Source organism: Ciconia boyciana, chromosome 8 (genome assembly GCF_034638445.1).
Source record: "Ciconia boyciana chromosome 8, ASM3463844v1, whole genome shotgun sequence".
In the NCBI taxonomy this organism is placed as follows: domain Eukaryota; kingdom Metazoa; phylum Chordata; class Aves; order Ciconiiformes; family Ciconiidae; genus Ciconia; species Ciconia boyciana.
In genome coordinates this window covers 21,067,448-21,094,066 of record NC_132941.1, presented here as the reverse complement: position 1 = coordinate 21,094,066, position 26,619 = coordinate 21,067,448, and the positions used below count along the sequence as shown (strand labels likewise).

Here is a 26,619-nt window from a genome sequence, read left to right as displayed (position 1 = left end):
ACATAGATGGACTGAAATATGACAGAGAGACTGAAGTCTTTCACCCAGCCTCTGCCCTCACCACACCATCTGAGAATTTAGTGGAAAAAAAGCTTTTGATTCACCTTGGGCAGGAGCCTCTAGAGCCAAAGAACGCACAACAGCCAAGTTCTACCCCACAGTGACAACAAATGAACATTTATTATTTTTCTCTTGAAGATGGAATTTCACCAAGTATGCTCATGTCCACCTACACTACAAAAATACTCCTAAAAGTATTGACAGAGTTTGGAATTTTTTTCCCAAGTCAAAAAAACACAAACTCCCCATTTTCCAACACAGCAGATTCCAGCCTTGCCCCTCACATTATTAAACCTAACAAGTGCGTGGCAAACAAGTTTCAACAGCACACGGTATCAGGCTAGAACCAGCGAGGAGAGGAAAAGGAGGAATCAAATAACAGTCTTCCTCTCATATATCAACTAGCAGTGAAGATTCTGCAAATAGCACTTAGCTGACACTTTTAACGATAGCACGAGGCAGAAAGGACTCCAGCTCACTCTCCTATGTCAATATTGGTTCTGCAGCATTCATAAGGATAAAGTATTTTGCCTGTTAAGTAATCCCATTGTTCAGGAAGCAGATGAGTTGAGCACCACTATACCAACATAACACCCCATTTGTTGCTCTTCTAGAGTATGCAGATGGTTTTATACTACATAACACAATTCAGTTAATTGTTGTTCTATTGCCAGGTAATGCAACTAATTCAAAAGTATACTGATACATTATAGGTAAATCTTAGTCCTATCAGGATCTCGTAGGGCAATGCAGTTTCTCCTCCTAATTTGGATGTAATCACATGTAATAACACTGAAACCATGCTCTTGATCAAGCCTGAGTTTTGCTAGTTCTGTCCCTCTGTGCTAAAAGTAATCTATGATGCAATATTACTGCAGAGTCAGAAACTGCAGTGTATAGACCATCAGAGACGAAATAGCAAGCTGCCAGGTAGCAGGGTTTCAGGGAGTCACCACTGAACCCAAGCTGGAGTAACAGCACAACAGTACCTGGGGCTGGGACAGGGGAAGTATAATTAGCTACATGCATCTTTTACAGGGCACCTTCAGAATTGTAATCATGCATACACCTAATGAACCTTTGGGAACAGACACAGTGATAGGGAAAACAGCTACACTGTGCATTATGTTCTGCATTTATGCTGTCAGTTGCAATTTGAAAATACTTCAGCTGAGCAGCAGGCTTGCGCTAGTAGTTCCACCACAAGCATACATAGTTCACATCTTAATTTTGTTACTGACCTTTTCATAAACTGGTTGGAGTTAAGATCTTCATCTCACCTACCAGTTCTGAAGCTAGAATAGCTGATACATACATGTTCTCTTTGCCCGCTGTTGTCTTCAGCACAGTTACTACCTGCTAACCACATGTAACTTTTTTTACAACTTGCACCTCTTTCCACCCTTCAAGCAAAAACCCCATCTTACGCTAAACAAAGGAATGTCAATTTTGCAATCCAATGGGTAGCATCAGAACAGAGCTGCAAAAACTCCCACTTTGTTCGGAAACATACAGGAATGAGTATGCATATGCATTGCTTCAGGAATGTGGGCTTTTTACTCAAAAAGTCACTTCACTGACAGTAAGCATACTCTTCACAGTGTTTAGGATCCATAACATGTCTGAAGCAGTACATTACTTGCTTCTTATTCAGCATCCTCTGTAAATGAGAAGTATTCCTTACGTTCTCTGCACAGAGTATACTGCCTCACAAACCAGATATTGTTCACAAGATCAAGTAACAGCTTTTCCCATACAAGATAATTGCTGCATAATGTTAATCACAATATCTTGTTGCAAAGCACTTACATGCTACTATTGAGTGGTCTACTTTATAATACTCCTCTAATATGATCATGCTATTAACAACGCTTTTACAAGTGTCCTGCAGGAACTTGCAGCGTCTTTACAGGAACTACCAGAAAACCATTAAGTATCCATATCATCCCACTCAACCCATGTTCAGGTAATAACGCTTCACAGCACATTAAAAACATACAGGTGGCTTACTCTTCTTTGTTTGCACAAATTCCGGTAATAAATCTTACAAAAAACCTAGGAATCCTGACAAGTCACAGCACAAAACAGCAGTTTCTGACTCTGTGTGCCTATAATGTGACAGGTGCCCTGTGTTCAGATAAATGAGGCTTCTCTGCTGATTGCATTCACAGCTGTAAATATCCCTAACATCATTATTAATTTTACTCCTTTATATATACAATCTTTTGCAGCTGTTACAATGGTGTCAGGTACATGCTCTATTTAATATAGAGCTTGTAGGTTGGTTTGCTCTCAAACCCACATGTAAGAACCAAGAAATTCTGCTGGAGACACATTTAGCAGATCCTTTTCCTAACTTCAGCATACTAACAAACTTAGAAACCACACATGCTCATGTACTATTTTCCTTAAGTAAAGTTACTGTGACATGCTATCTTGTTATAGCACATCAATCCTCACAATTTACAGATTTCACCTCTATAGATGTAACAAAAAAGGCCTATTAAGGTTATTACATCCTTACAGAAGGCAAACTGAAAATTCCCTGGTTAAGAGCAGTCTAAATGGATTTCGACTTCAAAAAAGAAACTACTGTTCCTTTTCTTGCTGTGGCAAGCAATAATGCTAGTCTAGGACAGAAGGTTTCCAAAAAGAGCTGCAGCATCTTACCGATTTATAGCACTCTCAATGAAGAAATTGTTCAAGTGGCCGTATCGCAGCAGTATTACACGTTAGGTGAGTTTTCACACAAAGAATAAAAGCGACTTTTACGCTAAGGCATTATTGGGGTTATTTGTATTCGGGAACCGCACGCCAGAAGTTGGCAACCCGCGCCCGTCCTGAGGCGCAGGATCCGTAGGGGTCTGACTGTGGGGGACGCCGCCGAGAAGCGGTGGCAGAGGGCTGCGGGGGGGCCCGCCGGCTCCCAGATCCCCCCGCCCTATGTAACCCCCCAAGGACCCCTCCCCTGAGGGAGTAACGCCGCACCAGCACGCGCCAACGCGGCCGCGGGCCCCACACCACAGGCGGACATGGCCTGAAGACACCCCCCGCCCCCGGCCCGCCCCGCTCCGCCCGCAGCTTGACTGACCCCGCGGGAGGGTGCTCCGGCCCCGCCGCAGGCCAGCCCGCGGCTGGGCGCCCTAAGACCCCACCGGCCCTGCCGCCGGAGAGTTGGCGGGAGGCGGCGCCCGCCGCCAAACTTTCTCCGCCGCGGAGGGGCTCCCCGTGTCCCGTCCGCCAGCGCGGCCCCGCCAGCGCGGCGCTGGGACCCCGCCGGGCCGCCCTGCCCGCCCCGGGGGCGGCCCGCCGCGGCGGCAGGGCGTACGGCGGCACCAGGAGGCGGAGGGGGATGCCCAGCGCCGCGCACGGCCGCGCCGGGGCACGGCACATACCTGCTGCCCGCAACGCCAGCACCCGCGCAGCCCCGCTCTGCCAACGGTCCGGCGCGCGCCTCGCGCGGAACCGGCAGCAGCGAGGGGTGGGGGAGGAGGAATAGCCTGCGCGCGAGCCCGCGCGCGCCCTCCCTTCCTCCCGGGTCGCCTAGGAAACAACGGGCCGTCGCTCAGGTCGGTTAGCGGGAGGGAAAGGGAAGGGGGGGAGGCGGTTTAAAGGGGGCGCGCGCGCGTGCTCGCCCCGCGTCACGTGGGCGCCGCCGACCCAATAGTGGCGGCGAACGGCGGGCGCTGTAGTACTACGGGCTGGGGAGGTGAGGCGCGAGAGGGCGGGGCGGGGCGGGGCGGGGCGGGGCGGCTCCGCTCCCCCGCCACAGCCACCGCCCCCCTCCCCCGGTAGGTCCCCTCACGGCAGGATCCGCCGCGTCGCGATCGCCGACCCCCGGGACGGGGAGGGGGGGGGGGGCAGGTGGGATCCCCAGTGTGAAGGGCCGCGGGGTGAGGGGGCCCCGGTGTGAGGGGCCGCTCCAGCCCGGGGCCGGCGGGGGCTGGTTTCTGGTCGGGGCAGCCGCCCGGTGAGGCGCGCCGGCCCCTTGACAAGGTTATTCTTAAAGTTCTGCCTGTTCTTCGTGTGTTTTGTTTTGCTTTTCTAGACACCAGGATTACATAACTGCGTACGGAGAGAGCAGCTGCAAGATTACACGATGCAGATTAGAGATTACGTTGATTCAGCAGATTGTCCTGTGCATGTCGGAGAAAGATTACACCAGCAGAGTTAAGAATACCCATTTGCTGTGGTAAGCTGTGGTTTAAGTAGAACAAATTAACTCAATACAAAATTAAATGAAAAAAAAATGAAGTAAAAAACCCCCAAGGTTAAGAACATGCTTTAAATGGACAAAATAAAAAAAAAGACATTGAAATTCAAGGTTTAACAGTTCTCTCCCATATGCTGAGCTGCTGTCGAATAGCTGGCATTGGCAGCAATCAGTTATTACTGTCTGGATGATGTTTAGCTTAAAAAATAAAAATTAGTATTATGACAACTAGTTACATTAGCTTCCTGATGACTACCATGTAAAAGAAAATATCTAAACTCTTATGATATATATTATTGAGTGTCTCAAAATTATTTAAGTGATATTGGTCTATTTTATTAAATGTCCATGTGCTAAACTGTCTCCTTGTATGCCAGTTTGTAATATGGATTTTTTGAGTTCTGATTTTTGGATCTGAGATTACTGACAATTGAGAGCTGACATTCCGATGGACACTCTATCTACCACTGAGATATGAATAAAAATTAATCACGCAGTGAGAACCTTTAAGTTGTATTACATTTCAGTTGATTTCTTAGAGAGTTTAGGGATGAAACTTGGGAGCGAAAGTGCCATAGAAGAAATCAGTATACACACAGAATGAAAGAATAGTGTTGTGGGGTTTTTTTTCCAAGCTTGAGAGTAGTTTTTTTAATGCAAGTGTCCTCTAAAATTTATTAATCCCCTCCGCACAAGCACACAGAATCTTGAGACTGGAATCTCTACCTCAAAATTACAAATATGTAGTATGACTACAAGTAGATACATTTGACAGGAGCCTCAACTGAAATGTAGCTTTGCCAGCTTCCATATGAATATCTCATACAATAGAACTGGCGTTTCAGATGGGAATTTACAGTTGGTTGCAAACTACTTATGAAATTTTAGGAATTGAAAGTTTTCCCTTAAATTTACCTTAATGTCTCAAATTGTGATTTCAACATCATGATAACAGTTTTACTAACTGGTTTAGTATATAATTAATCCTAGACATACTTCAGTGGATAAAGTCAAAATGTAAACCTAAAGTTTTTCTGTAGGCATTCCTAAGAGGACTCAGTCATTTGTTGTCATTTCAGAAAACTGTAATGGAAAGAATTTTGAACAACTGTATTCAAAAAATTCACCTGTCAATCACAAGCATGTTGAGACTTGTGAGCTAATTGGCATCTGCCTTCGCTTCTGTCTTTCATGAGAGTTCCTTCACATTGTGGCTATCCCATCTTAAAAGAAGCTTTCAGTGCGTAAATTTGAGTAACACATTGTCCTTATACAAATTTGTTGTAATATCTCACCTTGAATTTTTCCTTATTGAGATCTCCGTTTGTTTCAGGCAGTTTGATGGATTTTTTTCTGATACCTGATGATTTTCTGTGCTAAAGTCAGTTATGAGCTTCATATGGTAAGGGTATTAGAAGTTATCATCTAGATAAGAAAATAAACGGACTCCTTTGAACTAGACTTCAGGACAGTTCCTGGCTCTTGGAGAAAATAAGAGGCATAGACTACTAACTGCTTGATAGATGTCAAGGACACATCTCAGAAGGAAATTTATGTTTAATTAGCCTACTAAGCAGATAGGGCATTTTTTAAATTTTTTTCCTTTCATCGTTTTCATGACACAAATATTTGAGCTCAGTGTTGGGGCAGAATGAGATTTTACCTCTTTTGTATTTTAAAAAAGAATACCTAATGCAGTAAAATCCCATTCTTGAAGACAGCTGTAAGGTCCAACTTAATATAAAAGAACAAACAATGTATATTTGAAATAGCCATGTGACTGAAATGATCTTCTTTAATTTGGGGAGAGTTTGTATAGAGATTAATTTTAAGAATGTTTGGATAGCAAAGAACCATAAAACAAAACCCAAATCATTATTCAGTGCTTTCTTTTTATCTGCCTGTGCTCATTAAGACTTCCAGTTATCATCTTTTGGAGATACTGCGTCTCATGGATGCTTAGAATAGTTAGCCATTAAAAGTACACAAAAATAAGTGGCAATAAGGATTCTGTTTTAAGTATATGGGGAGTAAAGCACACAGGTTCATTTAAAGACAAATCTAATGAGTTCAAAAGACTTTTTCCAGCCAGCCTCCAGTATGGCCAGATATTAGCACATATAGATATTAGCTAAAGAGCTGAACCCATTGCAGTTTTGTGTCCGAGTGCTCAATTTGTCCAGAAATCCAATAGCAGTTCCCAAAAAAGAAAAAATTGTATTATTTCCCCTAGTGCTTTAGTGCCTAAGAAGTATGAGAGTGCATGAATTTTCTTGTGTAGCTCACTGTTCTGTGGTTTCTCTGCTACCGAACAGTAACCCAGTATTTCCATTCTATTTGCAGCGTTCAGTGTGACACACACATACACATAGAGTTCACGCTTCATTCAGCAAAGTACTTGAACATGCTTTAACTTAGTAATTCAGGATATGGTTAACACTAAACATGTGATTTAAATCCTTTCCTAAACTGAAGTCCTTCTTAACAGATTCAGACTACGAAAATAAAGATGCCCAGGACTTTCAAGTAACTGAAGAGGCTGAAATAGTATCAGTATATATCAGTATACACAGGTGACCTAACTTTAATGTATAAACTGTAATCTTTCAAACAATGTATTGTTATTATATCAGTTTAGATGACAAAGATTTGGGGAAAAGCGTAGAACTGATCTGAAGTTTTTTCAGCAAGCTGGCACAGAGCAAAATATGCTATATTTTAAATTTCAGATTAAAATACTCTAACTTGTTACACAAAGTAATCTTTCACAAACTCCCAAGATGCATGCAAGATAAACATTTGAGCATTCGTAGAATTGGATTCTTAGTTTCTGTGAGCACAGGCTACAGCTGTGTCTTAAAAAAAGACATTGAGTTTAGAAAGTGTTAGGTAGATGCACAAATGATCTCTTGTGTTTCTAGTACCGGTTCAGTGCACAGATAGATGTAAGCAAGTTAGAATCGAGTTTAGCAACAATTTCTGCTATAGCATTTCATTTTCTTTACAATATGTCAGGTTACTTTTTTAATGATATAGAGAGTCCAATTTATTCTTTTTAGGACACTGATACATACTTAAACTCCTGTTCAGAGTGCAACAAACACCAAAGAGAAAAGCATTTACATATAAATACATGACTTCCTAATGATTTACTTTTCAGTCTTAGAAAAACAAAGCCACAACTGTGAATACTGTCAGCAACATCTCTTTTGAAAGTGATCTTTAGATCCAAATTGTGATACTTATTATCAGAACTTAATAAAATTATGCATATACACACACATCCTCTTGGATTATTTAGAAGTATTTTCACCCCCTTCCTTTGCCACCCTGTCTTTCCTTGAATATGCAGGCAACAAAGTTTGAAAATAAACAACTAGTAGTCCCATAGCCTTCTTCAAACTGTCTTGTTCTCTGCAGTCAGCTTACAAACAGTTTGTAGTACATGTAACAATTGTCCTAGTCCAAACAGCTGATGAGGTGCATAGTATGTCCATTTAACACACTGATACAGTAGAAAGCTGTCAGCTTCCTCTAAGGAATTTTCTGCTGGATCATTGGATTTAAGCATCTCCTGAAAAAGTTCAACTTAAACCAGTAGCAGCACCAGAGAGATAGTGAGATGCATACTGACAATAAGATGAAGGAAAGGAGATGCGAGATCTCCTTTTTGCAGTAGTAAAATCAAGTTATTTTGTCTGTTCAAGGACCCATATCCTAATTAAATCTGGAAAAGGAGCTAGTCTGAAATTTAGGTTATATATCCTATTTATATTTTCTGTTATGAGAGCTATTGGATATTACACAATTTTGTGGCACATTCTGAGAAAAGGGACAGTAAATTAAAAAGGACTGCTTGCTCCAATATAATACAAATTTAAATCAGATTTTTGACTGCTGCATATTATATTTTTATGGTGCAATTTATATATACTACATTATGTGAAGGTTTTAAATTCAGCAATAAATTGTAGTACTGGTAACCCTAGAAAAATATGCAAGTGATTCTGTGAGCATAATGGGGTGTTACCCTATTCTGTACTTGGCCTCTGTATGCATGTTTGTTGTAACCTCACCCATATTGCACTATATGTAAATTTGCAGCCTTTTTAACAGCACATATAGAATCTAGATCCTGACTGCTAAAAATAACCATCTCCAGGATGTTTTATTTCTTTAAAAACAGGATTTTAGTTCTGAAGTGAATCATGTTGGTTTGTTTCTTTGTGCTACGTGCTATGTTAATTATACTTGGTTGTGTACACAAAGTAAGCGAAGTTGAGCGTATCTGTGAGACAGCCCAAGAGGACAGCCTTTGGGTGGGGACCTTGCTGTTACAGCCCAGTGTCACAGGGAACTGCCATTTCAGATTTTCTTGTATGGACAGACACTTAAAGAGGTAGAGAAGCCATTTGAGGTCCTATGAAAAACAGAACTGTCTGCTTATACAGTAAGTACAAATGCATTATACCTTTTGAAATGGACCTCTACAGAAAGTTGCCTTTCTACTACTAAAAGCTGAAGTACAGGCAATTATTTCTGGTAAAGCTGATAATTTATTTTATTTGATCATTTAATGGGAAAAAATCTTTCTTCCAATATAGGACAGTTTGCTTAAATATTTACTTCATGTACACTTTAGAGTATAATTAAGAAAAAAAGAGCAAACATTAAAAAATAAGATCTGTCATGTTAGGCTTGTTCAGTAACCTATTTGGTATGGTAAATCTTGACTATACCTTACAAGGAAACAGAATATAGCAACGTTAGATGTTTATAAAGTTGGCATGTCTACAGATAAGTTTCTTTTTAGCAATGTCACGTGAAGATTGGTTTCTGTCCAGGCAGAAAGTTTCTATTCCGTATTTTAAAAACAATTGTTGACCTTGTTGAATTCTGCTGAATTCACGGCCTATATTACTAATTTGACCTGACATCCAGACATGAGAAACACTCAAGTGAAACACACACATTCTTTCTGAGAAATTACATATTGGGAAGTTCTTGTTTGTGAAATGCAAGAATTCCACCACCAAGATCTTACCTGACAGAGTAATTATCAGTCTGAGGACTGGTTCAATTGTATGCACTGACTTTCAAGGTACAAATGCCAATTTAATTTGCTAGCCAGAAACAGTAATTTAGATTGCCTAAAAGCATCAGGTATTACAATTCTGAATAAGCATGGCACTTTGAAAAAAATATTCATTGTTTAAATGTGCTTTAGTAGTGTGAATTTGGTTTTACTCTGTAGTACTGCCCTTAGGAGTTCACTGGACTTGACATCAGACTTGAATGTTTGCAATTAACTGTGAATTAATGGAACTTACATATAATATAACAGTATATTACTGTCAAAGTACAACAAATGTTTTAGCAGCAACACTGAAAGGTGCATTCCAATAGCTATTTCTTCAGGGAAAGAAGTCACTGGGATTAAAAATGACACACTAAATTTACATGTTTGTCTTTAGGTGCCGTTTTAGAAGAATAGCCTCTGACCAAGAATAAAAATTGTTGTTGGAATAATATGCGAACAGGTAATTTCTTCCAAGTCTTTACTTGGATGTGTATACATATATAATGAGAATTCATTAAAATTGCATTGATTTTGACAGCTGCCATTGGGATTGTCACAACTGCTCCATAGGGCTGTCTTCACTTACTAGTCAGCAAACTAGAGTTCACCAGTCAGTGGTACAAATTCTCTTAAGGAGATGTTTGCTTTGATCAGTCCTAATATTTCACAGTTCATGATTGATTAGCATACAGTCCAAAGTTGCTTATAAGTGAGGAAGCATGCATCAGCCCCTTTATCTTCTGTCAACATTTCCCACTCCTCCCCCTTCCCTTTTTTCTTTTAGCAGACTTCAGGATTAGACCGTCTGTAGTATTTTAGCCTCTGGACTAGGCAAGTCGGCTGAGTCAACATGTGGATTATAAAGGCTGGCATGGTTCTTTGGGGGTTAAGGTGGTGTTTGGCCTTTATTTGTTTTTCTTTTTAATAGATAGGACAGTCAGGTTACAAAAGTTTAAATGCAAACAGACAAGATAGTTTAGGGACAGGTTTTCTTGCATGTCCTCAAAAAGAATAATTGAGAATCAGTGCATTCAGAGGCTGCTACTACGTCTGCCAGTTTTAAGTATTCACAGTCTAGCATTAGAAAGAACAATCTTGTTTCATTCCTCTTCACTTCTCCTCCCACCAAGATACCAGTTTTTTTAAAAGTAACTTGTGTCCTACTTCTTTTTGTTTAAGCTCTCACACAGAAGGATATATCAAAATACATATATCTATATTATGTAGAACATATGTTGATAGAGTTTATACAGTTGTATTAATTGAAAAGCTAAATCTTTTGTATTTTTTTTTAATTGCCCATCATCACTTGACTTGTTAAACTTTTCTATCTTGATTATGGTAGTCTGAATGTAGTATACATTTGACTTTCAAAGCATACAATTTGCATTTTTAGATTAATACAGTGTATTGACTTACCTCATGAAAAATCATAACACATTCACTGATGCTAATGTAATTGGGTTTTGGCTTGTATTGAACCCCTTCTGATTCTCCAGTATACTCTTTTGCATCATTGACTATAAATTTAAAGGGATGAACTGTTGCTTTCATACTTTTCTGTCTATAAATACAGAGCTGTAGCTTTCAAATTTGGTCCAAACTACTGCATTTCAGTAAAGTGGGTATGGAGCACAATAATACGTATTTTTGTATTGTAGCAAAACCCACTACTACTAGTAATTAATAATTTTTTTTTTTAGTGTTAGAGCATCCTGAATTTTCTTTTATTCTCTTTCATAAGTCTGTCATCTACTTTATACTGTATTACTCTGATACTTTCAATAAGTAGTAGCAAAGTATTAATACACAAAATAGAATTCATGGAAAGCACAACTGGGTAGAAAATGGGGCACCTGATCTACATGGACACAGAGGTTTCTTCAAATATCTCATTACTGGTAAAATTAAGGTTACCGTTTTTCCCTTAGCACTGGAAAGAAGTCTAGCTCTAGAAAGAAATAGCCTATAGAGAAATTGTCTGTAATTACAATGAAAAAGGTTTCAAAGGCTTCCTAGGCACTTTTTGTTCTCTCTCTCCACCTCTCTCACTTTTCCCTAATAGGCCTAAGACAGACTGCCTGAGGTATTTTGCCAGAACAGAAATGTCTAGTATTTTGCCAGAACAGAAAGGACTGCAGAGCTGGTCCTTAATACACAGATCACACCATAACAGTGAGAGAATCATTCTCCCAAATGTTCTGAGACCTGAATGACTTGAGGCATTTAGTTTTCTTCAGTACTCTACCACTATGCCCATATGAGACAGGCCTATTTCTGCATAAAGATGAAGAAAAGAAATAGAACCATAAGGCAGGATTTTAAGGAGGTTAACAAGTTCTCATTAATTCTCATGAGAATTTCTTTGAAGGCTTTCCACAAGCTGTCTAAAAGGATTTTTCTGTGGGGCCTACCTTCTATCATCTTGCTTTTCCATCTGGTAGAATTTCAACAACACTTAACTCCCTCATATGCTTAATAGAGTTTAGAGCAGGTCAAAGTTGAGAGTTTTGCTTTTTCTCTCTTGATTCTTATAATTGTATAGATATCCTGATACACTGTTCATGTATTCAATATCCTCTCTTCATTTAAGGAAGGATGTAGCCTTCAGTTTAATTACACTGTCACAGAAGTTCCACTGTTATGTTTGAATAGACTAAAATCAAATAGTTTATAGTTCTTGTTTAAAAACCTGCTTGTTTTTTTCTGTTACCGTTTTATTTCTATTGCAATTATACTGTTACCCATGCAAACTAATTTAAAAAGTAATTTAATAGTGAACTTGCCGTAAATGAATTGCCAGTAGACAAGCACAGAAAGCTTCAGAGTTAAAATAAATTTCCATTTAACTTCTAACAAGGTAGGGCAGAACACACATTTCTTTTACGCCACATCCTGAGCCAGTGCAACAGGGTCAAACATGAACAATCTTTCCAGCTTTACCTCCCCCCTCCTCCAGCTCCCTAATTTATCTGCACACATGCAAAAAGGTCCAGTTACCATTTGGATGCTAGCACTTTGATAACATGAACATGAAACTGAATTCCTGTTGAGCTCTGGGGTATAACTGCCTTTGTTGTAAAATAATATAAGGACTTTACTCACACTCCTATGTCAATATGCCATCATAGAAATGGAAGAATGTATGAAAAGATGGGAGAGTGGAATTACTAGAGATGGTCTAGAAGATAGCAGGAGGCACGATGTTTTTGTTGCACAGGGTTAGAAGTAACTAAGCTTTTCTGTTCCTCTTAGAAAAGTCAGGTTTATTTTATATACAAAGCTGTAGAAGCTCCCGCTAGGATAGAATGTCTTATGGTCAACACTATCTCACTTTTTTCTGCAGGAATAAAGGGGAACCCTAACTCTTTTTCCTGAAGGACAAATAAGAAAATTATAAATCTTTATTCCTCTTAAACAACACTATATTTTGTATAGAACATGTCTTCTATACATAAATAGTGAGACAGCAGAATTCTTATTTTCAGAACTTCTGGGAAAAATAACAGCAAAAACAACACCTAAAGTGCGAGGTAACACAGGATTCTCACGCTTGTGATGTCAGAAGACTGCTCTATTTTTCTTTTGATTGAGATATTGTGGTTTCATAAGATTGAAGAAATATATTAAAAATATATGCATATATATAAAATGAGTTACTGATGCATTAAATGTATCATAAATACAGGCAGCCCAACTACCAAATTTAGACTTCGTTCAAAAAGAGTGAAATGGTACAGTTAGATATTCTATTTAAGCATAAAATGGACAACTGCTGCTACAAGTGCCAACATTAGTATCCTGTATTTGGGGTTTTATTAGAATGCCTAATTGTGTTTAAAACACTAACAATTCATATAAGAAGCCTATTGAGTTAGAAAAAAGCCTTTTTGAGATCTGTGGAAGTTACATTGTAACAGGCAGTCTTCTACATACGTGACACCTCATAGGCTAGCTCCTCCATTAGTTGTTAAAAATTAGGGTGGGACAACCTGGTGGTGTCCAACTGCGCTATGATTCAGCTCTTAATACAGCTTGAAGCAGTCTCAGAATGTCCTGGTCCACACCTGAGACTATTCTCGGTTTATCTGTACTGACTCTGATTCTCTCACAGAAGATAGTTAAGCTAAAGATAGTTTGTGCCATTGGAACAGGACAAACCAGACTTCATATAGGTCATCATGTGAATCACTGTACTCAGTATGGTTTGTGGTCATGAAAGGCAAATGAAGTAATGGAGAATTCAAAAGTTCCTCTCACTGCAAGAGAAATTTTGCATTTATTCATATAATTTAGGTGCTTTACATCTGATAGGGTGATAAATTTGTGATCTTTTTGCATATTGTTACATGAAACAATTCTGCAAGATAGATAGTTCTATATGTTGCTGGCCTGGAAGGCAAGACTGATACCTTATTTGTTCATAGGCTGGTTTTGTTTGTGTGTGGTGGTTTGTTATGGTGGGGTGGGGTTTTTTTAGGGTTTTTTTTTTAAGGAGGCCACCCCCACTCCCCAAAATTATAATTAAGATTTCCTTTTATTGATAAAAATACAGAAGTCTCTATTTTTCTCTGTGTTTGTTTTGGTCTTATTTTTAAGATCATGAAGAACTCTGTGGCACCAGTTATGGATCTTTTTGTCTAAATGGAGGGATTTGTTATATGATTCCTACTGTATCCAGTCCATTCTGCAGGTCAGTGAAACTAAAGTTTGCGTGTTTAAGTATTGGACAGTAGCTGTCTAAAGACTATTTCTCCATTTTGATTCTTTGAGAAATTACTGTTAAAACATTATATAAAAGAAAATACCTATTACCTATGGCTGTTCCAAATTCAGTAATTCATGCCCAGATTACTTATCTAGCTTGCAGAGACATGACAATATGAGAAAAATAAACGTGTATACTTGGTGTATACTTGTTTGACAGGTGCAACAGTACTCAGTTACGTACGCATTCAGGATGATATCTATATTTAGAGCCATATTTCCTCCCCTCATTACAATACAGAAAGGAACAAAATACCCTTTGCCTCATGGAGTATAGACTATAGGAAAGGCATTCAGAAAGGCAAAGTACATTCTCAGTTTTTCTTCCAGATGAATCATATTGCAAAAATTCTTATAACAAAATGGCCTGACCTGAACAAAATAAGGAGGCACAAAAAGGAATATAATCTTTTAAGGGGAAAAAAGAACATACTTCAAGACTTACTATGTTCTCTGAATCTCACTGAAATACTCAAAGGGCAGCTTTGCAGTGACAGACAAAGACCACTTGATAAAGAAACATCGAGGCAGCAAATATAGATACTTCTTACACCATTCATTTATGGGACCATTCTTCTTTTTGAAGCCCATGTAGCACACTGGAAAAGAAGCACTTCCTATTTTTGCATGTGGATACGTTTCCTGCATAAATACAGCCCTATTCTTTTATTTTCTCATTTACCAGGACATAAGAAGATGACAAATTAAATTCTGATTTTTCATAGCTATGCATTTACTAATTCTGAGTTATCATTCATCAAAATAAATTGTGGTTAATGTAATGGGTTTACTTAACATAATAATAGGCATTCAGACACCTATTATATATGCTTAAGGATATTACCTTTTTTTCTTCTGTGGCAACTTCTGCTCCCTTTTCAATCTTGAGCTATAACTAATGGTAACTGGATGAAACAGTTGGAGAGGGAAACAAAATCTTTTCTAAGATGCTTAATTAAAGTATTTCTTTCTTTTGTTTGGGACAGTTCAATTTAAACATTTAAACTCAAGCATGTAAACTCATCTAGTAGATGAGGAGAGAAGAGGAAATTCTGTGGTAAATGCTCATTGAAAAATATACACAGCATATCACTGTCATTAAGCATATTGTCCAATGTCATACAATGAATCAGATCCAGAAGTGACGATAAAGCTCGGAAGTGCTGTATGATGATGATTATTTATTCTAACCGCTAAACCTTGCAAGCTTATGTGATGTAAATGAATACTACACACACAAAAAGTAAAACATTGAAATACGCATGTTTTTTTTCTAGAAGGAATCCCATATTATTGATATTAAAATACTTAAATGAAAAAAGAATGGTTAGACTGAACAGCACCAGTTACACAATTTCAAAGCAGCCTCTCAACTGTTGCTAGACTGTGTAATGAGGAAGGTGTATTTAATGCAATAACTCTAAATATGAAGTAGCAAATACTCAGAACAATTCATTCTTCAGGAGCACAAGCTAGTCAGCATAGGTAATTTCCACTTTAAAAGGGCTCCAAATGAAGTAATTTGTAATTCAGGTACTAGAGGATTTTATAATCTGCTGAAGCAGAAAAGTAACATCTTAAGAGCATTTCTGTTATACTCAGGCAATCTTACTGCATTTAAATTATCGAGTATTTTTCTTCTGTATCTTGTGGTTGATTGTGAAGTTATATGGGTTTAAATAGAAGCATTCTATTTAAGCATGTCCTCATTCTAAGCATGTTCCTTAATCAGTCAGAGAAGGCTAATTATAGATGAGAAAGGTTTTGTTTACACACAGATATCTTCGTAATCAGCAGTGATGTGAATAGAAACAACAGAAAAAAATGTATCACTATTCAGCAGAATTCAGAAAAATATTTGGTGCTTTGGAACTTCAAGACTGGCATCATCACACAGTTGCGCAAAGTTTCTTTGATGCAGGTTTCTGCCAAATCCCACCTAAAGCTTCCAAGTATTCGCAAATGATCATCTCCCACCAACAGGAAAATTGAATCAGTTTTAGAATTAAAGGCTGAATGATCGTTAGTACAGCATTGATTAAAAGGGGGAAATGGAGCAAGAACAGACTAACAAACTGTAAAAATACCTTAAAACACATTTGCCTTGACATGCTACTTATTTACACAAATGTGTTGTGCTAAACATAGTTAGTCCAGATTCCCTGATGCAACATCATTGGAAGTTATTTCACAATGTAACTAGGAAAATTGCATCATTCTTTAGATATACGTATTTTGTAGCATGCTAACAAATTAAGAGCTACTGTTTACTTTTGGAATTTCAGTTCTTTTTACCATTCAGAAATGGATATATATGCAAGGTAGAGATTTAATAGAAACAAAATATTAGATGACCCCCCTCCCCCGTGCAACATTAGCAGATTTTAAATACAGCTGATGTGTGTTAAAACATGAAGTTGCTCAGCTGCCATCTTCCCTCATTCCTTTCCTAACAATGAATTAATGTTCTTAGCAGCAAAAGGCACACCTGTCACCATAAACAAGATGAGCTTCAAACCCAGGAATGCTCAAATGTACTGAATAAACGTGCAGCAGAATGGAGAAGGATGGAAAAGCAGCTGCCTCAGGTGCATCATAAAACATGAGGCTGAAAGCTGTTTGCCTCAGCACCTGATGTGCAGCTGTCCCATAATCATTAATTAATGCAGCGCAGAATTAAGTTAAGATTTTGTTGTCTGAGGGAAAACTCTGGTATTTCCACTTTGTTTTACACGTGGCAGATTTCCAAGAGTCCTCTTTCTGTATTTCAGACAAAATACAGATGGTATAAGACCACACAAACACAGCTCCTCTGCTTCTGAGGGCAGTACACACAGAAATTAGTAGTGAATGCTCTCCTTTTGAGGAAGGGATCATATTCTGCAGAGGGCAGTGTGTTCAGGCTAAGTACTGCAAGGGACAGAGGCAGACCTTAGAAATCTCCTCCCTGAAATTCTTGTGTATGGTTAAAGGATATCTCCACTTTCCCCTTCCTTTGCTTCTACCCTAATCCAATCTCTCCTCCACTTTTCCTATACTAATCCAATAAATCCTGTGCAAATTCTTTCTGTCACCTTCTGTATACCCCATCCTTGTCTGGCTCTTTCTCAGAGATGAATCCTTCATTCTCTTTTTCAAATGTCCCCACAAGCAATATACTTTCTGTGCTGTAAGCCTTCAGAATACGTACACTGCGAGTTGCCAGTGAAGGGCTTCCCACTCATCTAGGCTCTTCTTCTTTCTCTGCCTCCAAAACTATACTTTCACATACCCCAGGCTCTTCTGAAAACACAGTGTCCAATTAGTATTTTTCAATTCTGCTTTTAGCTTGAAAAGTAGGAATAAAAGTTAAAATACACAACAAAAGTATAGCCAAAAAAATTCAATAATTAAGATTTCTTTTTAATGGGATATAAAATATAAAATGCAACATTATCTTATGTGTTTGAAAAGTATTAGTAATCAGAATTCCTATCATTGCCAGATATGGTAAAGCTTGCCATATAAACACATAGCTAAGGGAGTTCTAGGGGAAAATAACCTATTCTTTCAACTTCTCTCCAGTAGTAGCATGAGTTTGATTTTACTCCCTATCTATACAAATACAGCTTCAGAGTAAGTTTTGAAACTCCTCTGAACACAAAACTTTTTAAAAAGCTGCTTAGGGCTTCCAGTTAACTTTGCCATTGCTTATTCACTTTGGCTTTAAATTCTTTTTCATACTTACTAGATGCCCTTATAGTATATGGATTAGGACAACTTTTAGGAGCCTGCTACAGACTAAAGATTATGGTGATTTTGAAGCTATCAGCCATGTAATCTGAATTGCATTGACAAGCAGATAATTTTTCAGCTGTCTTTTCCTGCTTATAGCTTTGTATTTACATGCCAGTAATTTTTATACTAAGAAGCATCCAGGTTTTTCTGACTAAAGGAAGACTAAAGGAAAACTAAAGTCAAGACTCTTATAGTATAATACTAAGCAATGGGAGTCTGTGTGCATATTTGACTCAATTCCTACTTCCATTTTTAAAGTCTGTCAGATACTTGCTTATGACACCCACCTTAGAGTCTGGAAGAGAAAGAAACCTTACCTTCTTAACCTAAATCAGACAGGCAGTAGATCACTTGCACTGTCTCATGAACTGCATCTGCAAACGAGACAGCAGTAATGCCTTGTGTTATTGGAGGGCTGTTACGCTTATATTTTAGTTACTGATCAGATTGTAAACAATCAATATAATTGCAGACCTGCTGGTCATCTCCTGACATCTTATCCAATGCAGTCTATTTCCTTACACCTTGTATTGATGCTGATATGGGTAGTTTTTATGAGTATCCTATGTTGAAAGATTCTGTGGGTTTCTTTACATATATTATGTTAGTGTTTTGTCTCCAGCACAGCTCCTATAGTAAGTTTGTATACAACAGTTAAGGCTGGCTCATCTCATCTGACAAGAGGTGTGGGCGTGTGTGCATGCGTGTGCAGACATCTAGGAAAGCAGAAATCTGGATGCTATCTGAAAATGGGAGTTTCTAGTCTCACAGCTTTTTCGCAAACATTTGAAGGCTGTTGTCTTTCAACTCTGATTGAATTGGAAATTCTAATTTCTTAGAGGAGGAAAGACCCTTTTTCTATTTTAAAAATCAACTTTGGAATGCTACATAGTAGGACCATTTAAAGCCAACAGACAGCACGTGCTGAAACAGCAGGCTAACAGCATGCAGATGATGTGCACAGCAACTCCTGGCCTAGTGACCACAAGATTTAATTAGTGTAACTCCCCCTTACTATAGCCTAGAAGCAGGCTTCTCTGTCTTTTGCACTCATTCATTCAAGTGCAGAAGCACAGTTGCCTGCCATATTAACGACTGCACTTGTGTCATGCTTAACTTGTGCTCTACTTTTAGGCATCCATTACAAGCAAGATAAACTATGAGTTGCTACTGACTTCTAAGGCTGTGTATAGTAAGACTGACTACCAACAGGAGACACTATATAGATACCATCAGTCTGGATTATGTTCGTAGCCCCCATGCTTGTTAGAGACTACTTTTCTATCTTGCTTGCAGTCATTGTGTATGTAACTCCACTGAAATTATCAGAGCTCTGCTAATGCAACAGAATAAGCAGATCTGAGTGAGTTCCACTGCTAGTTACTGAAGTCTGCTTAGTTTCTTTCCCATCAATTTTAGGAAAGGACCTACAGTAGAAACCTTTCCCTCTCTTGGTTGTCTTAAAGCATCAGTTACTTCTATATTTAACATAGTCCTTCACCTGTTTGTACATCAGCACTGATGACTTCACAAAAGCTTGTGCAAGCCAATATTTGAACATTTGGATTTTCAGAAATGCCCTAACTGTAGCAGAGAGCCTGTTGGTAGGGTCACATTGGCTATAATTTTATTTAAATGTAACCAAAAGATACCTCATCTCAATTTTCCTGTTTCTATGAAAACCTCAATCATTTTTAGGTTATATGACAGTATTTTCTACATCACAATGGTTCTCTAACCCTAGCCTTTTACCTAATCCTGTATGCAACTCTCTTCAGCTAGAAGGACTGTCTTTTCTTCCTCCTGTGTCATTTTTCTCTTTAGGCTACTGACTTACTCCCTTTACACTCACTCTCTAGAACTTTTCCATGAGCCTTAGTTTCATGCCAAAACCTATTTATTTTTTCTTCCTGTATCATTTTAGCCTTGCATTATTCTCCAGTTTCCATTGGTATTCAAGAATACTTCTATGAATTTTATATTCCATTTTCTATCCCTGTTATTCTATTCAGCTCTCCAAAGCATTTCTCTCTCACTTGCTAGAGAACAATGCCCCACTCAAATGACACTTCTATTCTTAAAGTATTCTGCAGTATTTCAGAAGTAGGCCACTGAAATGCCACTATACTTACAGTAAATATCTGGAACATTATCTCAAGCAATCAGAGCAGTCTGCCTACCCTTCCTTCTCCCAGCAGTCAAACACAGTAACTTTGAAAAGTCTCGCATTGTCCTTAGTAAATGGTGGCTGTTTGATCAGTTGCACAGCTTTAATATATGATGATAATTGAATCTTTTTTCTAGTGTCTAAATCTTCAGTTTTATTTCCAAAGGCAAAGAATTAAAAGAAACGGTAGCAATTCTTTGTGCAATAGTTGAGACCAGTAGTACCGAAATAGTGGTCCATAATCTACAGAAAGCGGTGCTGTGATCAAGCATGCATGGTGGTATGCTCACAATGATCCATTAGTCTTATTTAGATATGCTAGACATCTTCCTTTTCTGGCAGTTCCTCCCCACTCCGCCTTCTTATCCCTCATCTGAAATTATACCTTGCAGCTGCCAATGGCAGTTGAGAACTTCAAGTATGTTACAGAGTTCAGCCCATTTTTCTCAGCTGGAGCCTGAAATTGCTTATGTCACAGATCATTATGACTTCAGTGCCAGAAATAGCAAGAAGGAGCAAGATCTTTAGTAATACAAATAGAGAGAAACAAATTTACATACATAAAAGATACATGCAGAATGTAGTTACTGAATGAATTGCTTTCCATTTTCTGTAATGCAATAAATTCCTTAAGAAAACTTAGCAGAATAAGTGCAAAATATAAGACAAATGAAGATTAGTTTAGCTTCAACCTATCTATTTTTGACTTAATATGAATTACTAAGCCATTCATTTTATTTATTTTTAATAAAATATCATACCATTTTACCATGGTAAATTACCATATTCACTTTAATCCTTTCTTCAGAAGAAGTTTTCAGAAGCTCAATGCATAAAATAAGCATAGCAGAGAAGACTTTTAGATAGGTCTCTCCAAGAGAGGGTCATTCACCAAGCATGTAACACGTTCTGGCATGAATAATTACACTGCATAAACTACTTCTGTAATTTAAGGTGTACTGTGTCTCAATGAATTCCCATTTCCTTGATCTATTTAGCTGACAGTACTAGCTCTTCAACAAAGAAAGCTAGAAAGTTATATGAAAGGGGGAAAAGAAAGCATGGATACTGTGTGAGAACCAGTGGGATGACACAGTAAACACTAAACAGGTGGATTTAATTAATTAAATCTGCCAGTGGAGGAGGCAGATTTAACTGTGAAGTACACCATTGTAAAGTATATTGCCAATCTAATGAATGTATTAAGAAAGATATGGTTTAATATATAAAAGCAGTATGGATCAGAATATAAACTTGATGCCCAATTCCCTTTGTTCCAGAAATATGAGGTGAGTGGAAATTCCATCAGAAAACTTGCTGTGAAGCAAATATAAACCTTGAATTATGCCATAACAAGTTCTCTCCCCACTTAAGACTAAAAGAAGCCTTTGTGCTTTCCATATTAGATTACAAGTTACCATCTAATCCGAATAAAACTTGGTTTCCCAGGTGTATTGAGAATTACACAGGAGCCCGTTGTGAGGAAGTTTTGCTGCCTAGCATCAAGTCCCAAACAAAAGGTGACCTGTTTGCAGCTTTCTTGGCTTCACTTCTTCTTCTAGGAGTTCTTGTAATTGGAGCATTCTACTTCCTTTGCAGGTAAAAGTGCTTCAGAGTGCTGAAGCTATTTAATCAAGTAGAAATTTCTTCTGGTAATCATGTACTAATTATTTGAATGTAAAAGTATGTAATGAATTATCCATAAGGTTTGTATGGTTATTCAGCATAATTAATGTGGATGTCTCAGCTTGTTGCTTGTAGTATTTTACTTCCTGGCATGTAGTTTTCTTAATGTCTGTTCTAAGCTATTACTTGTAGTTGCTTTGTAAAAAATAGATGTAGCACACCCATTTCTGAGAGATTTTACAGTCTACCTAGAGTTAGTGCTAACATTTCAAAACATTAGTCGACCCTTATGTTGTCCAGAGATTGAGAAGTAGAAGCAAATTACCAAAGTGCTTAGGGATCGGAAACTGTTCCACTGCATTGAATTGGCAGCCAAACCAACTGGTGCCATTAGCTCCCAGTTCCTTTACAGCTCCTGGTTTAAAAAGGAAAACTAAGGAAAAAATCAAATTCAAGAATAATCCCAGGTAGATGTTTATTAACTAACTAACATCTAGAACAAATCAGAGAGCCAACTCATTTATCCAGGATGATCCATGTTTGAGTGGCATGAAAATGTCAGTGCTAGACAGCAAGTGCTGCAGGTTTGGTTTTAGCAGCATTTTAGGCATATCAGGACTTCAAATTAAAACAGGTAAGCAGTTACTGGGATTAAGTCAACTATTTGATGCTGTACATATATCAGTACAGTATGTCAGTGCACTTATACCAAACCCAAACAAACTTACTGTCTTCGCTTACTCCCTGCATTTATGTACGCAAGTCAACCTCCTACGTCCCCTCGTTTTTAGAGTACAGCACTTTTTGTAAGAGCTCATTTTGTCATATACTGTTAATATGTATTTATGCCTTTATGAGGCAACTTACTAGCCCCTGCAATTCTTAGCCATCACAGACTTGCAGCCTCTTCCTGTTACTCCTATGCTGCATTTCTCCTTGGTTATGATAACCTAAGGTTCTTGCAATTCTGTTCTTTGCTTTCCTGTAATCACATTGCCAAATCAACCTCTCTGATCAGTGCCTTTCAATGAGCGACCTTTGGAATAGCTGGTCTAGTTTTACCTCAGCTGCTGTCATGGAAACCCACTGAATGCCAGTTTTTCCCATAGCTGAATATATTTAGAAGAGATAGAGAGCATTTGATAAAAGACTTTGTTTCAAAAGAAACTTGTTGTAGAGGAAACCCCCTACCTTAGTCATTTTAGTTAAATTAATCCTGTCTTAGCAGTGGGATGCCACAGCAGTTGTTCGCTAAAGAAAATTTGCAGATTACTATAAAGTTATTAGAATAGAATACAGCTTTAACTATCTAAAGAAAAATTCATTCAAGTCTCATAGAGGTACAGAGAGTATTTCTTTAGAAGTAAAGCTTGTCTCTGAGAAGAGAAATAAGTCTTCAGGGAGCAGAGAATTCAGAGAGTAATTTTTCCTCTTGCGCACAGTAAAATTAGGGGAAGGCTGGAGACACAAATCTACTGAGTTTTATGGTCAAAGAGCCTTGCATTGCAAAGTACAGAAGCTTAGAATAACAGCAATGACACATCTGTGCAAGTCTTTTAGTAGACCGTTGGAAGATGAACCTCAGCTACTCTCTTTCTTTATAGGAAATCAATTTACTCAAGCTTTACCTAACTGGCAGAACAAGTAGTAGCACCTCTTTAGTAGAAAAATAACAAGGGCAGCAACTCAGTCTTACCATAGCTGCCCTTTAACCTATCTTATATACCAGACTAGCTTGGGAAATCTCATAAAATCATGATCAACTTCTTCAGTATAAAGAACATAACTGGCTAAAAATTGTCTTGTCTTACCGTTACACTTCAGAGGCTGATGTAGCACAATCATCTTCTGCTAGAGAACTCATCTATAAAAGAAACGCTTTACATCTAAAAGTCCTTCTCTCTTGATAAGGACTATGACCAACATATAAGAGGAGTCTCAAGTGGATACTTAATCTACTCCCCTCTTTTCAGCTGTATAAACACAGATTATTGCTATCAGCTGTCATTAATATTATCATAATTTTTTTTCCCCAAATTTGATCTACCACCTGTATCATAACATTCTGGAAGAGGGTGGAACTGGGGCTTGTAAGGGTTAGCTGAGAGTTTGTGTCATCCTTGACTTGTCCTCTTGACAGGATATATTAAATTTAAAATGTTAAGAGAAATATTGTGCTATCAACTTTCCACTATTACACTTTATTAACAAATATGTTTTATCCAGAATCAGAAAGCAGAGAGGTTTTTTCCCCCCATATTGTGTGTTAATAAGCATTTCTGTGGCTCTTTCAGCAGAGGATTCTAGTGCGGTTTTAGTATAAACAGTAATGCGATCTGGAGGGATGCAGAAGAGGAGATATTAATTGCAATTTAGGATACAGAAACTGAATCCCTAAAATTATACATCAAATCTTACAGAATTTAGGAAATGAGTGCTCTGTTTTCTTGTCCCTGTCACCACTGGTACCCTCCTTCCTTTCCAGGTTTTCTTCCTCTCAGGCTGCTTGGGGCAGATTTCAGGACCAGGCACGTGCGAGTGCGTTTAATGCTCCCTACAAACAAATCCATTCAGCATACAAGGGTGGAGAGAAAGGATTTCATTGCTCTGCTTATAAAACCAAATCATAAGTAATGGTGAAAGTAACCCATAAAAGAAAAGGGCTACACAGGAAAAGCTCTGGGTGAACACTAGGAAATAATTCTCCTTTTATATTTAGCTGAGTCATCACATTTTTTTCAGCCGAGGATTTATTTTTTCCAATCTGCCAACAATCTGCTGTTAAGCTGATTTCATGCTGTATTTGATTATGTACTAGGATTCAAGATGGTATGGTTTGGGAAAGCAAACCTACAAGGAGAAGGAGGAGAGAGAATTAAAGATAATGGAGAAACAGACAGTATTTGAAATGGCTAGAGGATGAGAATGATGGAAAGTAGAACAAAATAAAGATAGAGGAAAGGAACTGAAGGTCTGAGTGAAAGGAACAGCAGAGAATGGAGGGAAGGAAGAGGCTGGAATCTAAACAAGAGTCTAGGGTTAAACCTCCCACTGTTGCTGGAACCTGCTGAAGGAAAGGCTACTGTAGAGCTATGTTAGTGAGTCTCAGGTTGATAGAATATAATTAGGTAGTAAAGTGAGTAGCTTTAATTTACTTTCTGAAAAAATTATGAGGAATGTTGTTGCAAAGAAAGACTGCTTTTATGTGTCCTCAAAGATAAACAATTTTATATCATGTTGTAGGAATTCATAAGAACAGTACTGTCCACATCCAAAATTAATGTGAAAACCAATTCAGTACATTAGCTTCCTATGTTCTTCTATCAAGTTTTCTCCAGAAATGTGTTGTTTTGTAGGCAATAAACGTCGCTTCTCTGTCAAGGGGGGAATCCCAATCTTTAAAGAGCATGCTCAGTTCTGTTTGCTACGTTCCAGTAAAAGCTCAGCACATAAAACTATTGCTATTTCTGACTATTGGGATTCACTAGAAGATATGTATATGAAACAATTGTATTTTAGCGAAGATAGTAAAATACTTACATTGTGAATGTAAAACTTATCCATATATATATATATATATATATATATATATATATATATATATATAAAAATCAGAACTGGTTTTATGAGAGTGATTTGCTATTTAACAATGAAAAAATGTCTTGGATTGGAGTAGGCTTCTGTGCGGCTTTAGGCCCAGGAGCTGCATAACCTGTTAGAAGAGAAGAGTGTATGGAGGTAGAACAAATCCAGATCTAGCTGCTCTCTATCTTGAACCAAACACACACACACCCCGCCCGCCAACAAATGGTACTGATAAAGCCTATTGTTTTGACCTGGGGAAAACAGGAAAGTACGCAAAAATCCTTGCTATTACATTGTTACTGAGGTAACAAATGGCATATTTTGCTACAAGCAATTCACCTGTCAGTACAGGTCCATCTGGCCTTCTTTCTCCAGAAACATATTGTACAAGGGCTACTGGAAGAAGAAGAACTGTAGCTGATTCGTATAGATTCCACATAAGCCAGCTTTTATTTAAAAACAATATAGAGGCCTGAATGGCACCCACACAGCTTAGAGGAATAGAGAAAACCCTAGGGAAAACTAAAATAAATCTGCCATTCATTTCTATACTTTATTATAAGTCCATATTGAAATGCCAAATTACCTGTGAGATAAGTGTATATTGATGAACAGGAACTCAGCCAGCCAAAACAACAGGGTCTAGGAATAAAGCCATTTAAGCTGTCCAAGACAACAGACTTTGTGGAGGAGTTGTATCACCACAGGACACAAACTGGACAGAAAGGAGAATAGCTCATGACTCTTCTCAAGGGAGCAGATGTCTAATTACTATTAAAAGAAAGGGAAAGAGACAGCAAGAGATCAGCTCTATTTAAAAGATCTGTTTCTCCTCAAGAAAGTGTGGAAAATACCACGTTATTGATATTTCACTCCCAAATGCTAAGAGAGTTAATGATAAATTAAATAATTTTGTGGTATCTACTAATTGCTTAAATAAAGACCTGAGAAATCAGACAAACAGGAACATTAACTTCAGGAAAGAAGCCATGTAGTTCTGAGTGCTGTTTTTGCTTCTGATCTCTGTTCCTTTCCCTCAAATACATGCTTCTCAAAAATGTTGAGTATTAATTAGAAAGTAATTGCAGAAGATCCATGTAACTTTTTTCAGTGGAAGCATCATTCAATTAATTTGTTTCTTCTCTGACAACTTTTTTTACTCTCTGTGGTTTTTTTTCCTCCCTGTTGTCTCTTTTTTTTTTCTTCTGGTCAGGAAAGCTTCCATTCCAAGGACAAGTTCTTCAGAGTGTGGTGCCAACCTGGTTGAGACTACAAGCAGCAATGGCTGCAACAGTGAGTACATTTGAAGTTAAATGATTTGACTCCATAAGGGAGGCAGGGGAG

General features: G+C 38.2%; 2 protein-coding genes across 6 annotated transcripts in view; one reads left to right on the top strand and one right to left on the bottom strand.

Annotated features, from left to right (window-relative positions):
- Positions 1–3,654, bottom strand: part of TMEM266 (transmembrane protein 266) — an 88,793-nt gene extending 85,139 nt beyond the window's left edge. The window contains exon 1 of the mRNA XM_072871454.1: positions 3,456–3,654. The gene's annotated coding sequence lies outside the window, so the exon portion shown is untranslated. The remainder of the gene's footprint in view (positions 1–3,455) is intronic.
- NRG4 (neuregulin 4) overlaps positions 1–26,619 on the top strand; it is a 53,366-nt gene that overhangs the window by 21,704 nt on the left and 5,043 nt on the right. The window contains exons 1-7 of one of the 5 annotated variants that reach the window (XM_072871453.1): positions 3,239–3,629; positions 4,109–4,252; positions 6,762–6,846; positions 9,748–9,813; positions 13,953–14,046; positions 21,514–21,663; positions 26,489–26,568. In XM_072871453.1, the coding sequence (XP_072727554.1) occupies positions 9,804–9,813; positions 13,953–14,046; positions 21,514–21,663; positions 26,489–26,568 (334 nt within the window). In that variant the 5' untranslated portion in view covers positions 3,239–3,629; positions 4,109–4,252; positions 6,762–6,846; positions 9,748–9,803. Of the gene's footprint in view, positions 1–3,238; positions 3,630–3,829; positions 3,852–4,108; positions 4,253–6,761; positions 6,847–9,747; positions 9,814–13,952; positions 14,047–21,513; positions 21,664–26,488; positions 26,569–26,619 lie in introns of those variants that run through there. The other 4 variants (XR_012043982.1, XM_072871450.1, XM_072871451.1 and 1 more) reach the window with 4 other exon arrangements.